General features: G+C 38.5%; 1 protein-coding gene and 1 long non-coding RNA gene across 2 annotated transcripts; one reads left to right on the forward strand and one right to left on the reverse strand.

The window, feature by feature from the left end:
- On the reverse strand, nucleotides 1–1,321 carry LOC129414496 (uncharacterized). Its single transcript, XM_055168558.2, has 4 exons — nucleotides 1,157–1,321; nucleotides 814–1,015; nucleotides 479–595; nucleotides 1–364 (listed from the first exon to the last, which is right to left on the reverse strand). Exons 1-4 carry the CDS (start codon nucleotides 1,319–1,321, stop codon nucleotides 231–233), a joined length of 618 nt encoding a protein of 205 aa, XP_055024533.2. The 3' UTR covers nucleotides 1–230.
- An 8,984-nt stretch (nucleotides 1,322–10,305) lies between these two features.
- Nucleotides 10,306–11,277, forward strand: LOC141363819 (uncharacterized). Its single transcript, XR_012369393.1, has 2 exons — nucleotides 10,306–10,703; nucleotides 11,047–11,277. It is a non-coding gene; the product is annotated as an uncharacterized lncRNA (long non-coding RNA).
- The last annotated feature ends 6,268 nt before the right edge of the window (nucleotides 11,278–17,545 follow it).

Below are 17,545 nucleotides of genomic sequence, written 5' to 3' on the forward strand. Positions count from 1 at the left end.
CTTTTTTTTTGAGGCTGTACATGAAAAGGACCCATTAAAATCATATCAAACTATAAATGTGTCTTACAAATACAACAGTAAGTAAACCAAAATGTTACTGAATAACATTATAAATAGAAAATTGCATGGAAAGCTATATTGTCATGTGCAAAATGTACCTTTTTTGATTCAATGAGTTCAAGTATTATGTCCTCATTAATAATTTTTGGTGGATGTCTTATTATGTCATGTTATTTTCTGGATTTCATTGCCTTCTTGACTTCAGTTTTAGGTAGAATGTCTCCAATTCTGGTATGCTCCCCCATCCACGGCGCTAAGGTTGAGTGGCAAACAGGTGTGTAATATGGGTTTGCAATGGATTCTCCTATAAACACACAACATTGTAAATGCATTAGATAAAATATGTTTGTGAAGCATACCCACGGCTGAAACTATAATATATGTTTCTTAAATATTTATTATAAAGATAATATCTGACCTGATATCAGTCCTTCTGCTATTTGTGACTTGTCCAGATCTGACCAGGATTTTGCGATGTCTATTTCCAGATCATTGTCAGATATGCTATCTGCATCAGGCCTTTTAAAAGTTCCAACTGCGAATTAAGTTTAACAGTTACAAAGGCATGACAAGCACACTTTTAAACAGACAAACACACAGTCATTGATACCAAGAACTAATGTACGTGTATGCATGTAAACATAATAAAGTAATGTTAGACATGAAATTTCATATATTTTTATTAAAATAGTTATGTTCATCATAACTGGCATCTTACAATAACAGAATTACAGATATAACAAATATTCTTACGTGGGATATCAAATGCCAGTTTCCAATTTGTATCAGCTATAATTACAGTTGGATGATATCCACACTGGTAGCAGAAGAAGTCAAAAGTGAAATTTGTTAAGGAGAGAAAGTGGTGAAATGCTCTCCTCAGTAATTGGTGGTGGTAACGGTTGTCATTGAAAAATGACAAGGTATTCAGCATCCGCCCACTAGTTGTTTTGTTCTGTAAGTAAATATCAAACTAAATTTACTTCAGTCATTCACAAAATTATGTAGGTTCAAGAATGAAAAAGAAAAAAATGATGCTTTATCCCTATATATCTTTTGCAGATTGTTTTTCACAAAAAATGTAAGGCTGCCTTACTGCTAGTCCAGACAGGAGAAGTTGACACAGAGGCAGTGTTAAGGGAACACGGTTGTTGAAGTTGTGAAACCCAGAAGAATACTCCTGGAACCTCACAATGCCGTTGCATGTTGGACACTCCTTGATGGCAACAGAAACACCTGGACACCAGGACAGTAGGGGCATGTGTTTTCCAAAGGAACAAAACATTCTGGTGGTTTTTCCTCTTGCGTCCTAAGCAGTAGCGGAGTGGCCATCGGGAGAGTCGGGACATTTCCAACCAAAATTTATATCACACTATGGATATGGCTTGCAGATGTTATTAGGTCTAATTAGACTGAGTACTCAAATATCAACTGTGCTGTAAGTTAATACTTCAAATAAACCATGAGGCATACAGAGATGAAGAGAATATACTGTAGAGCAGGAAGGAGACAAAATGATTTAATAATAATGATATAAAGATTGAATCATCTCAGTTATGCAAAAAGCTGAATTTAGCTTTGTTAATTGTCTGACTAACCTCATCTGACTAAGCAGATTTAGCAGGTGGTATTGTACCAAACAGATACAGTGTAAATGTATTGTCTCAGAACATTTTCTGGACGTTAATAAAAACATTTAGATGTTGAACATGGAAACCCAAATCTTTTTGTGAAGACAATACACTGCAAACATAAGATATGCCAATATTAAAAAAGTAAAGCATATTTGAATTAGCTTTGCTGTAAATTGCTATTTTTTAAAGTTTTGTATGGGTTTATAATTTGTGAAGCACTTTATCAAATGTGCTATACAAATAAATAAGTTGAAGAAAATAATTATATATATATATATATATATATATATATATATAGAATATATAAGAATAATTTACTAAGAATAATAAATTGAATAAAATAGAATAATGAAACAACACAGATACAAACACACACAGGTTGGCTTTAAGAAACTTAGATCATACAATCTATCAGATGTTTTTATATTTCATACTATAACATCAAAGTGTTCTTTAAAAACATATGCACGAAAGCATAAAACAATATTTCTCAAATATTTACATTACTGAGAGCATAGGGTGAGCAATACAAAACACAGAGGCAACTGCTCAATGAGAATTCACAGACTGTATGGGAAATCACATTACCTGGCTGGCTCACAACATTTCTGTGCCCAGTATTAATGTTTATACATACTACTGTTCTTTACTAAAATTATGTTACTAAAACTGTAAGTAGTAGAGTTGTAAAGAATTTATTTAAAATTTCTGGCCTTATCACTTTTGTCTAAATTCAACACATGATGTCCAATAAATAACTTTGTCTTTTAAACTACCATTATACATTTATTACATAAAAATGTGAAGTAAAGTAGCAATCACAAATACATTTAAGCAAATTAGGTCATTGACTGCATGTGACCCAGTCTGTCAAAACCCATCTAAAATCTTTTTTTTTTGTAACCTATGGTCAATGAATGTGTTAAAATAACACATGTTGTGTCAAGTTAAGGACAACACATTTAATTAAATTAAGGTCTTAAGCTAATCCCTGTCCAGGAAACCACCCCATATGATAACACAAAAATGTGTTACAAATGAAATGCTTAATTAATTGTCTTAAACACATTTATTGATTAATGCTGAGAGAGTGCTAAGGCCTGTGGTACCCTGTACTAATATGCATATGAAAGTAAACTTGAACTGAACTTGAACTGAACAAATTAACACATCCTTTCTTAAAGTGTATCATGACTCAGCCTTCATATTTTAAAAAGCATTCTATGAACATATAACCTTGATATAACCATAATGTCAAATATTGAAATCAATGTGTGTAAGGGGTTGCTTTAATGAAAGCGAGTGAGATGAGAATCCATATGCAAAAGGTGTTTATTAGTAAAATCCCAATAAGGGCCAGCAAACAAATCCAAAGGCAAATCCAAATCGTAAATCCAAAGACAGGCAAAATATATCAGGGCAGGCGGCAAACAGGCAATAAATCCAAATACAGGCACGGGTCAAAACAGGAACAGATACAAAAACAGATTAACAGGTAGCAGGTAACAGATTCAGATACAGACAGGGGCTGTTTCTCAATATGCGTTCTTCAGCGATCTTGCGTCCTCGTGTCCTCGCTCTACGTCATCATTAACGGTCGAAGTTCATTCCAATTCTCAAGAACCCAAGGACAGAGGACGCATGAAAATACCCGGATGTGTTCTTGATATCGAGGATGCATCGAGTGCAGACTTGCTGAAATCGCTTTACGCCCCAGAAGTCATTGCGGCAAAACTTCCGAGTTCGTTCTTCCAAGGTCGCCTTGGCAAGACCGATCTCCATGAGGACGCAAGTCCGTTCTTTGCGTTCTTGGAATTGAGAAACAGCCAGGATGTGGCGATGTAATAATCAGCCCGGAACAGGTGAACAGGAAGTGACTTATATACAACCCAGACAGGAAGTGTGAACTGAAATATGGCATGATGAATATCAAAATAAAAGTCAGAACAGAGCAGGGTATCAAAATAAAAGTTCAAAATACAAAAATACACAGAACACAAGTAAACACAGAACAAAACCTTACAATGTGAAATCAAACTTTGATGCTGCTAATGTCATAATCAGGTTATAAGCCTTCAACACAGACAGAGCCAGATATTTCTGTTAATGTGTGTTTATTATTTGGTGAAGGCATGGAATATTTGACGTGGTAGGCAGGGATATTAAAATAATGGAAGATGCAGCAGCAAAACACTTACCATGTATGCCTTTCAAATGTTTCATTAAAATGCATGACCGTGTAAATGTTGCAAATTCACAGAGTGGGCAATGATAGTGGCTTCTGGAAGTTACTGTTATGTCCCTGCAGTAGCAGGCCACCACAAATTTCTCTGCAAAACAAAATCACAGAACTGGTAAATTGGTCAAATACATTACAATATTGATTAAAAAAAGGTAATTCATATCTGTGTATAAGCTTTCCTCCATACCTTGACTGTTTTCAGAAAAAAAATTGCATCTCTGAGATGTTTTTTCTGAAGATGAGCCTTATTTGCCAGTTCCTTTCGTTGGCAAAATATACATTGGGGACCAGTGCATGCCAAAAATGATGTAATATCAGAGAATGTCTGATGTGACCCTGTGAAGAACAAATGTAATGTAATGTCTTATATGCTGCAATGATTGTTTATGTCCTGTAATGTGACTGCCATTTATAAAAACAATAAAAACTTGTGAAAAATCAAACCAGTATTGGTTGCGAATTCAACACCCCTTATTCATGCACTAAACATATGAAACTTTAGTGTGCGTAAAAAAAACACATTAAATCCATTATCTAATTGATTCATTTTAGGATATCTAGCTATTCAAAAAATCTGTGTAACTTGCGTTGGAATGGACAATATTCTGATTCGCAATAATGGTCACGCTCGTAGACAGTAGGCTACACGATATAACCTGAAAAAGTATTGACTATTGTACAAAGACAAGCAAAAAAACTTTGACATTGTGACCTTCTCACCTTCCATTGTTCAGAATCGTAGTAGTTGCAAACAGGAAACGGGAGTTCAAGAGAGTGATCAAATACTATAATCTGTGTGGATTGTGAACAATAAATCACAACAAATTGGTGAATGAAAACAGTTGGAACAAAAACGCACAATAACTCCTTATCAAAACTCCTTATCACAATAACTCCTTATCAAAGCAGCTCGAACAGCTAATGAAAACATTCTAACATTTTGAATCCAGATTGACAAGTTTATAACATTTTCTTAAAGGCGGAGTCCACGATGTTTGAAAAACGCGTTGGAAAAGGAGACGGGCCGACTACCAAAACACACTTATAGCCAATCAAATCAAATCAAACGCCGGGTTGCGTATGTGTGGGGCGGGTCTATCAACAGAAGGTCCAGATTCTATTGGGGTAGGGGCGTGTTTGTTTAGGTGATTTCAAATATCAACATTGGCTTTCAAACATCATGGACTCCGCCTTTAACTTTAATCCGTTTTTTTCTATTTATATTAGTTATAACAAACAATTAAATAGCAAGTTACTGAGCAAATTGTTAATTACTAAGCATAATAACACAACGGTAAATCTGATGTAATAAGATTAACTACCGAGATGTAGCCTATCCGGGAGTTTATGCTCGTCTTGCGCTGACAACTATAAGGTTAAAGGTCCCAAGGTCGCCCTCTATATTGTCAGGGGAGGTCCTGCAGGATTGCTCGACCTTCCCCCTTACCTGAAAGTATTGTATCTAAATAAATAAATCAAAGATAGGCCGAGAAAGTGCAATGAAACACCATGTCAAATACGACTGTAATGAATAATAGGCTATACTGTCTAAAGTTACAATTCCCAAAAATGTTATGAATGAAATTTGATGTTTCTTCTGTTTTTCATAATTTATCACAAATGATACAGAACACGCTCAACTTTTCTAAAAACATATAGTTTCATGTACAACGTTAAATCTATGGTGAGTCAAATCTATGGTGTACAGCTTTATATTAATGAAATTAACGTTTGCCAACATGTGCTTTGTTTCACTACTTTACGTGGTTTAGTTAAAGTTTTGTTTAGTTTTACATAAAAGCGTGAAACCAGCAGGTGAAAAAAAACATTACATGAATTAGGCTTATATGTTTTCCAAGAGAAGCTTGGAACAATTTGAGGGATGAAGACAGAGCTTGCTCAAGAGCCAAGATGTTGCTGGTTTTGTTACCCCTAGCTGCTGCAGATTTTGACATCAAATAACTGCAGGTTGACGTAGTAAACGTAAAAATATTGCTCATAGAAACTGTATTTTATAATGTAATATAAGAAAGATAAACATGACAACATCATTGGAAAAGATTATTATTATTATTTTTTAAAAACTTTTATTATTAATATTGTTATTATCGTATTTATCATCACCACCATCATCATAATCCTCTTTTGACAAGTTGGTACTGAGATTTCTTAGCATCCAGGGTCTCCATAGAAATATATTGGCAGCATATCAGCCATAAAAATAGAGAGGAAATTACTTTATGAAATGTAAATTAAAATGGGAAAATAATCAGATTAAAATGAGTGTGACCACTCATTAAAGAGGGAATCTCTCATGGTGAAAAGTTGTAATGTTGCAAGTCTAAATTTCAATTGCTCAGAAATTGTAAACACATATTTTTGTGACAGGATTTCTTGTGTGTTACTGCAGGTGTTATGGAATTAAATGCAAATAATATTTGCAAAGGAATCATCAGTTACCCTTCTTGTGTTAAAATATTGCTGTCCCACTTTGGCACTAACCCTCTGGCTTAGTGAACGCTCTAAAAATGGCTGTGTTATTTTTGACCCATGGGTAATATTGGACAAACACACTGCTGGGTTAAAATTTACCCAATGCTGGGTTGTTTTAACCGAACAGCTGGGTTATTATTACCCCATGGTTGCATAACAACAACAACACAAGGTCATTCTTAACCCAGCATCTGTTCCGTCCAACATTTACCCATGGGTCAAAAATAACCAGTCATTTTTAGAGTGTATTATAAATTGGGCCATTTGGCTTTCACCAGAATAAATCTTAATTAATTCTCCTGAGATATATTAATAAATTGGCATTCTTTGGTTATATAATAACTGACAAAAGGTATATTTGCTTAAAAACTGTAATGAATATGCACACAGGAATATAAGTTCAGTTCAACTTTATTTGTTTCCCGAAGGAAATGTTTTGCAGTGTACAACCATATCACATCAAACATAAAAATGTGGAAAAAAAAGGTTGAAGATGGAATAAAAGATAGAGCAGAATGGAAGAAATGATAAATGTATAGAGTAACAGATTCAAGACAGATGTTAATAAATTAACTGGTTAAATGTAGAATCAAAACAAAAAACTTTAACGTGTACGCCTTGTTTAATTTGAAACTTACAAATGTTACATTTACAGTTTAATTATTTCACGTATTTCGTTTTTTTAATCTTATGTGTTATAGACACATGTTTTCCTTATTGTTAATTTACATATATAAATCCTGTAAACCATCTGCAAATTTATTCTAGTTGTTTTGCATTTACTTATTAATTCAGTTATTCCTTATTAACTTAGGAATTTTAAATAGGGTGCCCTTATGTGCTTTGGTGTTGTTGTTTAATATTATAGTATTTAATTTAACTGAATTTATAAAGTTTTCTTTATAAATAGGCCTATATTGTGTGTTAACAATCAGTTCCTTTACAAACATTTTTATGCAAAATTATTTTATGATAAATAAGTAATGGCCCACTTTGATGACACAGCTGGGCCACTTCACCTCAAAAAGGTCTGGTGTTTTTCGCTGCTTTTTCTGGACAAAGCCCGCCCACGAGCTGTTTGACCGACATGTCAAACAACCAATCACAGTTTGTTTCATCTAGCGTCACGTTTTGGACTCCCCACCATAACGAGCCGGCTGGCAACAAGTCAGTTATTGAAATAACCAGCCGCAACCAAATAGTATTTAAATAAACAACATTACTCACCATAGAACAACGTTGAGCACTTCATCAACAGCCACACCAATGAGACGATTCTGTTAAACGTCTGTTTGAAGCATATCTCTCCACTTTTTAACACATACAAGCAATTCAGGAGAACCAAACTTTTAAACTCCACTAACTGCCTTAAAGAAAACTCTTGGATGTCTTTTATAGAGTCGATGCCGTGAACTTTGCATATTTTTGAGAATCCAATGTTTAGCTGATCATGATAACTGCTCATTATTATCCACTTGAACACGACTGATTCTCTTCCTCCATGGAACATCAGAGCTTTGTTTTCCAGGGACCGAAACTAATCGCGACACTCGCGTCTCCTGGAATTCCGTTTTTTTCCAACCAATCAAAGACGACTTTAACATTTTCACAGGGTTTCCAGAAAAGTGTACGAAAAACATCAGACGTTCAGCCAACAGTTTGCGGGCGTGACGTCTGAGGCTGAGACTACTATACATGTAACATGCAAGGCCTGAAACATGTCATACACTAGGGATTCAGTCTTTAGCCGGGGTGCCACTGGCAGATCACGTGACCTGCCATCGCTGTCTCTGACAGCGGCTACTAGTATAAAATTACAGAATTATAGAAAGTGGACCATTCCATTCTCATATTTGTTATCGATATGAGGTGTATTTTATTCATTCAGGGTGACTACTATCGACGTTCGTATGTTATTTAAATATGATGTCATTTTTTTCATGCATTCAAAATCATATATATCCGGAAACCTTTTCTCTACTACCGAACAAAAACATATAATTTAATTAATATATATATATATATAAGTACGCTACAATAGAAAAACATCATTTGGTCATTGTAAGTGCAGGTTGTGGCCTTAGACATAGTGTTTGTAAGAATTTGGTTCAAGTTCTTTATTGTTTTTGTCATCTGTTTTGTTACAATGGGATTTTTATTTTGTCCATTTTGTGCCCAAGAAAGATGGCATGAGAAACAATATATTACTTTACAATAAATTAAATGAAGACAATAAAATATATGTATACAATATGTGCAGTAAAATACATAGAACAAACAAACACAAAATAGAAAATTTTATAAATTATGAATTTGCTCAATAAACAGTAGATCGAGGAAAACAAGTACACCAAATCCAAAAAGTAACAATAGGTAAAAAGAAGTTAGAAAATAACAGGAATGTTTTTCATTCACAACACAATAACTAAAAAGAGTCACTAAAAATATTTTAAACGTTTATTTACAGTAAAATCACAGATGGTAATGTCACTGCTGCACTTCTGGGGTCCATGTAAATCTCCACCCTGTGTGGTCAAAGATAAGAAATAAAAGTATGTTTTTATTTTTGAAAAACAGTGTAAACATAACACACATTATATATACGACCTTGACAGATCTTCGGCACCGGTGTTTCACGTTTGTGCTTGGTGCCACCTACCGGTAGACAAGAGAAATGCAATACTGCAAGATTAGAAAGAAAGTGGTGCTTGGTTTTAAAATATTGTTTAAATAAATTAGGAATGTTTTAGCCGTATGTTACTCAGTATACCCGCTAACATAATAAGATTAAAAAAAAAACGAGAAAGCAAGAATTCTATCATTTCTATTCGGAGGAGGGAGGCGGAGTGGTGGCATCTCAAGAGTAACCGTGGCATCTCATAATGCCCGCACCTAAACACGACTGACAGCCAGCGCGCAAACATTATGACAGCACATGAACCGCGCAATTTAACAGCAAACTAACTTACATAACAAGTGCACGGATCAAGTGCCAGTCTCCACAAACATCGGCAGCTAGTACAAATAGCCGAGCCTAAACTAATGACACAAAAACTGTCAGCTCCCTCAGAATGTCACGGTACCACCACTAGCTGCCTCAAGATGAGTCAGATGCCGGAAGTGCCAACACTAGCTACCTCAAGATAAGTCAGATGCCGGAAGTGCCAACACTAGCTGCCTCAAGATGCCGGAGGTGCCACTACTAGCTGCCTCAAGATGAGTCAGATGCCAGAAGTGCCAACACCAGCTGCCTCAAGATGCTGGAAGTGCCACTACTAGCTGCCTCAAGATGCCGGGAGTGCCACTACTAGCTGCCTCAAGATTAGTCAGATGCCGGAAGTGCCAACACGAGGTGCCACAAGATGCCGGAAGTGCCACTACTAGCTGCCTCAAGATGAGTCAGATGCCGGAAGTGCCAACACCAGCTGCCTCAAGATGCCGGAAGTGCCACTACTAGCTGCCTCAAGATGCCGGAAGTGCCACTACTAGCTGCCTCAAGATGAGTCAGATGCCGGAAGTGCCAACACGAGGTGCCACAAGATGCCGGAAGTGCCACTACTAGCTGCCTCAAGATGAGTCAGATGCCGGAAGTGCCAACACGAGGTGCCACTGCTGCGATTTGAGCTTGGCCCTGCTGCATCACTGCTTATTAAAGCCACCCCACTCGCCCAGATGCTAGACAACCTTTAACACTAGACCTACTTACTAAATAGCCGTGTTTGCACTATCTGGCTTCAAGCGGGCGTGCTAGTGCCTGCCGAGGCCTGTGGCGTTTGCATTGTCACTTCCGGGGCATGATCGTGCTTCACTGGTGCTTCGTTGGTGCTTAAGGCCCGGCTTTTCTGGCCCGCCGAAATCCTTGGGCCGGAGTGGGCTTCTTGGGGCTAGGGGAGTGGTAAAGGTCAAAGGCGGAGTTTATCTGAGTCTCTAGCAAGATGCGCATCCATCTGTCTGCACAGTTAAAACTTTAAAAATAACCGGGATCACCAGTAATTTACTGTTTCACGGAAGATGCCTGCTATGTTTGTACTTTGGACTGAAGAAAATTATCTGCATATGTAAAAAACAAAGACGCGTTACAACGCCGAACTCGCCATGCTAAGGATCCGGCGCACACCGCTACCGGTTCGGGAGAAGTTTATAAAGTTTCAGGCACAGAGCAAAGTGTTTAAAGTGCAACAGTGCTAAGAAATTAAAGATGTGTGTTGGATCATCATTTCATCGTCCATGTATTAAAGAAGCGATCACTCAAATCACGATGGTATCTACAGTCGGTGAGTTAACATGCTACATAACGTTTGCATACAAAACACTTAAAATACAAATGCTACATTACGTTTGCATACAAAAAAATTAAAATACAAATAACGATTGCATAAGTGTCTTTCATGGGTGTTTGTTGTGTTTTTTGTGTTATAGTGTCATCTCTGTTGAATTTTTTAGTCAGCCCTTAGAAATGGTTTTATTATAGTCATAGCATGCTTTCTGGTATTTTGGAGATTAGTTAAACTCTTATATGAATGTAGCAAACTTTATATGTGGGTATACTGTATGTGTATTTACAAACCCTTTATACAAAACGTCACATGTGCTGCTTTCTTTGTGTCCGTTTTACAGAAAAATGCCAACGTAAAGCTTTCATTTTGTCATCCAGAAGTTTTTATTTTGTATATGAGAGATGACACAGCAACAAATGCAAGAGCAGGAGATGAAACGAAGATGATGATGATGAGACGACAGGAGCCATGGATGTTGAAATCCGTCCGGAGGAGATGTCTTTAAACACACCTGTTTGTGCACTGATATAAACTTCATATGTAAATAAAGTACCGCGCTATTATTACTACGGCTGCTTGTCAGTTTATTGAAACTGATTGCTTAAGGATCACATCTGAAACACAGAAATGGTAAGATGCCACAAAATGGTAAATATAACCATCATTAACTTAACCACTGTAACATAGCTTTTAAATACTTGTGTATATTCAGAGTTGATTCTTAATGAGTAAATTTTCTAAAGATTTCTCAAACGTTTTGATTTTTGAGATGCAAGTAAAGTGATTTTCAGTTCTATTCAGCTATTCGGGGCAGTTCTATATAGACAAAAGTATTTATTGATTAACACATTATTGAAATAGCTATTAGACAGTTACCTTGTGTTTCATGTGAAGCTCAACTATTAACGTTTTCATGATTAAAGATATCACACCTCTTATAATGTGTATGTTTACATTGCCATAGAACTATAATTACAAACTTAACGTTATATATTTAGACACACGTGCATAATTTAAATTAAGATTATTTTACATAAATGTAAAACTAGGACTCGTTATATTCTTTAAAATATTGTGTATATAGCACATTAGGTAGATGAACGCTTTATTTGTAATTATCCTACTTCATAAAGTTTACTATTGCTTATTGATCTGATATTGTCTCGTCGTGAGATCACTCAAGAGTAACACGGCGGATGGAGCAAACATCTATCTTCTCATCTTGGCTTTCACCGTGCAAACAGCCGCCTCAGTTATGTTCTTTGTTTGTTGTATGATGATGCAATCTCACTCCCGTCTCCTGTCAGATTGAAGTGACTTCCTCACAGTAAAACAGGCGGAGTTGTGTGACGTTACATCCAGGTAGGCGTATTAAGGGCGGGGTTTTCTGAACCGCTGCGGCGCTATTGGCTTGACAATGCAAACGCGTCGTGATTTTGGCTACACAGCTGGAGGTCTGAGGCTATTGGCTCCGTGAGGCCCGTTTGAAGCCCTGGCTCGCACAGGCCCGATAGTGCAAAAGCGGCTAATGTATCCGTACCCTGCGTCTAGGCTACCATTCCATCAATACAGCTCACACATTGGATGCTATGTTTATTTTTGCTTTTTCGGGTTTCTCAGATCCTCGGAACTCACCACGACCTAAATTTTAACCCAAAGATTCATCTCACAATTTCAGATCTATCCCTAGTAGACGATGAAACTATCTCCTACTTTAATAAATAGAGGAAGACAGACAAATTCAAAAAAGGCCATTTCTTTTATATTTTCAACCTCCATTCACCTATCCAACCTTACCAAACTCTCAAATCCTACCTTCAATTCAGGAAATTAACAAGTAACGACCCCTCAGACCCAATTTATAAACAACGCAAAACATCCAATCACACGCTTCTGTATTCAAAACATTTAAAATTTGTCCTAATCCAATTGGGCATCCCAGCAGAACACCTTTCAGGTCACTCATTCCGTATAGGTGTTGCAACCACAGCCGCCCAAAAAGGACTCTCGCGGCAGCAGATCCAAGCTCTTGGTCGTTGGTCATCTGAAGCTTTCAAAAGCTATATCAGATCTAACCGCTTCCACATTAAAAAAGCGCACCAAACCCTTATCAGTTAAATTAACTCCAATCACAAAAGGGGGGCTAACCATCCGATTGCAGCGAGTATTGAACTACTGTCAAATTTCGCAAAACCCTCCCAATATGAAACAAACATTTAATAAATGATTAAATTTCCTCACCCATTGCCAGTGTGGCTTACCTGTCCGATCGCAGTGAGTATTGGACTCCCGTTGGGCACCTCTTGTAAACCTCCTTATATAAATTATCTTTGCCGATTTGTTCGCCAGCGAGGCTACTTGTCCGATCGCAGTGAGTATTGAACTCCCGTCGGGCACCACTAGAAAGCCTCCTAATATAAATTATCATTGCCCATTTCATCGCCAGCGAGGCTACTTGTCTGATCGCAGCGAGTATTGGAATCCCGTTGGGCACCACTAGAAAGCCTCCTAATATAAATTATCATTGCCCAGATCATCGCCAGCGAGGCTACCTGTCCGATCGCAGTGAGTATTGAACTCCCGTCGGGCACCACTAGAAAGCCTCCTAATATAAATTATCATTGCCCATTTCATCGCCAGTGTGGCTACTTGTCCGATCGCAGGGAGTATTGAACTCCCGTCGGGCACCACTAGAAAGCCTCCTAATTGAAATTAACATTGCCCATCTCATCGCCAGTGAGGCTACCTGTCCGATCGCAGTGAGTATTGAACTCCCGTCGGGCACCACTAAGAAAGCCTCATAATACAAATAATCAAATCGCCTATCTAATTGCCAGCGAGGCTATCTGTCCGATCGCAGCGAGTATTGAACTCCCGTCGGGCACCACTTGAAAGCCTCCTAATATAAATTATCATTGCCCATTTCATCGCCAGCGAGGCTACCTGTCCGATCGCAGCGAGTATTGAACTCCCGTCAGGCACCACTTGAAAGCCTCCTAATATAAATTATCATTGCCCATTTCATCGCCAGCGAGGCTACTTGTCCGATCGCAGTGAGTATTGAACTCCCGTTGGGCACCACTAGAAAGCCTCCTAATATAAATTATCATTGCCCATTTCATCGCCAGCGAGGCTACTTGTCCGATCGCAGTGAGTATTGAACTCCCGTTGGGCACCACTAGAAAGCCTCCTAATATAAATTATCATTGCCCATTTCATCGCCAGCGAGGCTACCTGTCCGATCGCAGCGAGTATTGAACTCCCGTCGGGCACCACTAGAAAGCCTCCTAATATAAATTATCATTGCCCATCTCATCGCCAGTGAGGCTACCTGTCCGATCGCAGTGAGTATTGAACTCCCGTCGGGCACCACTAAGAAAGCCTCATAATACAAATAATCAAATCGCCTATGTAATTGCCAGCGAGGCTACCTGTCCGATCGCAGCGAGTATTGAACTCCCGTCGGGCACCACTAAGCCTCCTAAATGAGCAAAATTCCCCATTACCAGTGGGGGGCTACACGTCCGATCGCAGCGAGTATTGAACTCCCGTCTGATGCCGCAGAAGCCTCCCAAATTCAAAATGTGAAACAAACCATCAGCAAGGGCTTACCGCCCGGTCGCAGCGAGTATTGAACTCCCGTCGGGCTCCATTAGAAAGCCTCCCTCATATAAATATTTAAATTGCCCTCCATCAACAGGGCTTACCCGCACGATCGCAGTGAGTATTGAACTCCCGTCGGGCACTATTAGAAAGCATTCTTATATAAATTATTAATTGCCCACCATCAATGGTGCTTACCCGTCCGATCGCAGTGAGTATTGAACTCCCGTCGGGCACTATTAGAAAGCATCCTAATATAAATTATTAATTGCCCACCATCAAGGGTGCTTACCCGTCCGATCGCAGTGAGTATTGAACTCCCGTCTGGCACTATTAGAAAGCATCCTAATATAAATTATTCATTGCCCACCATCAACGGTGCTTACCCGTCCGATCGCAGTGAGTATTGAACTCCCGTCGGGCACTATTAGAAAGCATCCTAATATAAATTACTAATTGCCCACCATCAACGGTGCTTACCCGTCCGATCGCAGTGAGTATTGAACTCCCATCGGGCACTATTAGAAAGCATGCTAATATAAATTATTAATTGCCCACCATCAACGGTGCTTACCCGTCCGATCGCAGTGAGTATTGAACTCCCGTCGGGCACTATTAGAAAGCATCCTATTATATATTATTAATTGCCCACCATCAAGGGTGCTTACCAGTCGGATCGCAGTGAGTATTGAACTCCCGTCGGGCACCTTTAGAAAGCATCCTAATATAAATTATTAATTGCCCACCATCAATGGTGCTTACCCGTCCGATCGCAGTGAGTATTGAACTCCCGTCGGGCACTATTAGAAAGCATCCTAATATAAATTATTAATTGCCCACCATCAAGGGTGCTTACCAGTCTGATCGCAGTGAGTATTGAACTCCCGTCGGGCACTTTTAGAAAGCATCCTAATATAAATTATTAAATTGCCCACCATCAACGGTGCTTACCCGTCCGATCGCAGTGAGTATTGAACTCCCGTCGGGCACTATTAGAAAGCATGCTAATATAAATTATTAATTGCCCACCATCAACGGTGCTTACCCGTCCGATCGCAGTGAGTATTGAACTCCCGTCGGGCACTATTAGAAAGCATTCTTATATAAATTATTAATTGCCCACCATCAATGGTGCTTACCCGTCCGATCGCAGTGAGTATTGAACTCCCGTCGGGCACTTTTAGAAAGCATCCTAATATAAATTATTAAATTGCCCACCATCAACGGGGGGCTTACCCGTCCGATCGCAGTGAGTATTGAACTCCCGTCGGACACCACAAAAGCCTCCTTACACAATTTAATCAAATTACCCATCCGACCGCCAGCAGGGCTTACACGTACGATCGCAGGGAGTATTGAACTCCCGTCGGACGCCGCAAAGCCCCTCCAAAATCGTCCAGCTCATCGGAGGTGGCAGGCTCACCCATCCTACAGCGAAGCATATATTAATCTTCCATCGGAAACAGACTCAAAACTCCCGATTCCAGACGTCTTCTCAGCAAACATCAGCCTCATCATTTCTACGTTTGGGGGGCGCAGCTCCCGGCTGCTGTCCGAATAATCTATTTTGCCTTTTGGGGGGATACTCTGTGTTTCAGGCTCATTCCCTGCTCAGAGCCCTCTCCCCGGACAGCACGCCAAATATGTTTACTAATTTAATTCTTTTAACTTATTTGTAAGTGTGAACTCGTGAATTTTCATATTTAATATGCTGCAGCGCCCAAAATGTATCTGGCCGCACTGCTCTCTCTCTCTATCAAGCCCGTCTTCCCTAGAGTTCTAGTCGAGCGAGCCAATACAAAAAAAAGAGGCTACACAATAGCCAATCAGAAAATAGCACTGTTGTATCTAGGTAAGATTTCATGCAACAACCAATAAAACAACATATCATTGTTTGCTTTATTTATACTGCCAATAATTTAAGACTGTTGTTCTTACACGAACTAATTTGTTAAACACATTCAAATTATAAATAAAACGTAATATGTGGTAACCTCCTGCTGTCATGCTGGAACAATTAAATTAAAAGCCTGTCTCTTATAGACGCCTGTCTCTTTTAGACGCCTGGTGTGACTATAGGTTTGGGAAAATAAAAGCCCGGGCTATTATTTGAAGTTTTACGGTAGATATCAAGAGTATGTGGTACAACATGTGTTTAGTTTTTTTTGCTATATGTTACCCTCGGGGTAAATTTTTAGGCAATACAATATTAATTATCCTTTGTATGCTGATAATTTACAATTGCATTTTCCTTTGGAGTGTGATGCTTTAAAATGTTTAGATAATTTTTAGAGCGTTTGACTGTATAAAATTTTTTTTCTACAAATATATGAGGATAAAACTGAGTTTATTATATAAAGGAACAAACAACCATAAAGGGACTTGATTGAAAGCTTTGTACCGCTGTCCAATAACTGTGCATTCAGACCGCCACCACCAAGAGCGTCAGAGTGACCGGAAGTCATTAATTTTCAATGAGAGCCGGCCGCGAGCAGCGGCACGTCATGTACAGCGTGAGCATTGAAGAGAGTTGAAATCAGCTTAACTTTATTGTAATGAGATATGACGCAGTTCGGCGGCAACCAATCGGAAGGTGGAAACCTTCGCCTGAGAGGAGTTCAGAGAATGCATTCGAGCATCAGAGCATCTACTACACCTTTTCTTTAGCGTCGTTGGCAGGGCAGCCAGAGCTTTTATTGACGCTCTCGCCGGTGGTGGTGTGAATGCACAGTAATAGTTACGTGAGAAATCTCTGAGTAATTTTTGATTCTGAAATGCACTTTGATCGGTGAAAACACAAACTCATTGGTTACCTATAAATCACAGAATACAATATAAGGTGGTAATGTTTGTCTAAAAAGCATTGCACGATTAGGCTCCTGAGTACATAAAGGACATATGCTCCATGCCGGCCCACAGTCTCAACTCCAGCACTTTAGAATATGCTTCCACTTTCTATAAGTTCTTCGGCAAACATGAATATATTTAAAAAAAAGGATTTAAAGACCTACTTATTTTATCAAGCTTTTGTTTTTGACTATGTCAGGGAAGTGTGAGGGATAGGGTATATAATTTCTTGATGTTATTTTTGCTGTTGTTGCAAGATTCTGTGTGTTTTATTGTTATGTATAAGTATGGACATCACTTTGGTCCATTTTAATGATTTTGAAAATGCTTTATAAATAAAATTGAGTTGTGTTTTATTGATACTTCAGAGTTTTCGTGTGTGATGTCTT

This window comes from Misgurnus anguillicaudatus, chromosome 5, assembly GCF_027580225.2.
Source record: "Misgurnus anguillicaudatus chromosome 5, ASM2758022v2, whole genome shotgun sequence".
Taxonomy (NCBI): domain Eukaryota; kingdom Metazoa; phylum Chordata; class Actinopteri; order Cypriniformes; family Cobitidae; genus Misgurnus; species Misgurnus anguillicaudatus.

What these genes read in the sequence shown, in the direction of transcription:
- LOC129414496 (XM_055168558.2), bottom strand. Translation starts at nt 1,321, where the DNA reads ATGCCCCTACTGTCCTGGTGTCCAGGTGTTTCTGTTGCCATCAAGGAG. An exon ending in TTCTCCTGTCTGGACTAGCA is followed by an intron (nt 1,016 to 1,156) that starts GTAAGGCAGCCT and finishes ATTTACTTACAG; the next exon opens with AACAAAACAACTAGTGGGCG. An exon ending in ACTGGCATTTGATATCCCAC is followed by an intron (nt 596 to 813) that starts GTAAGAATATTT and finishes CTTAATTCGCAG; the next exon opens with TTGGAACTTTTAAAAGGCCT.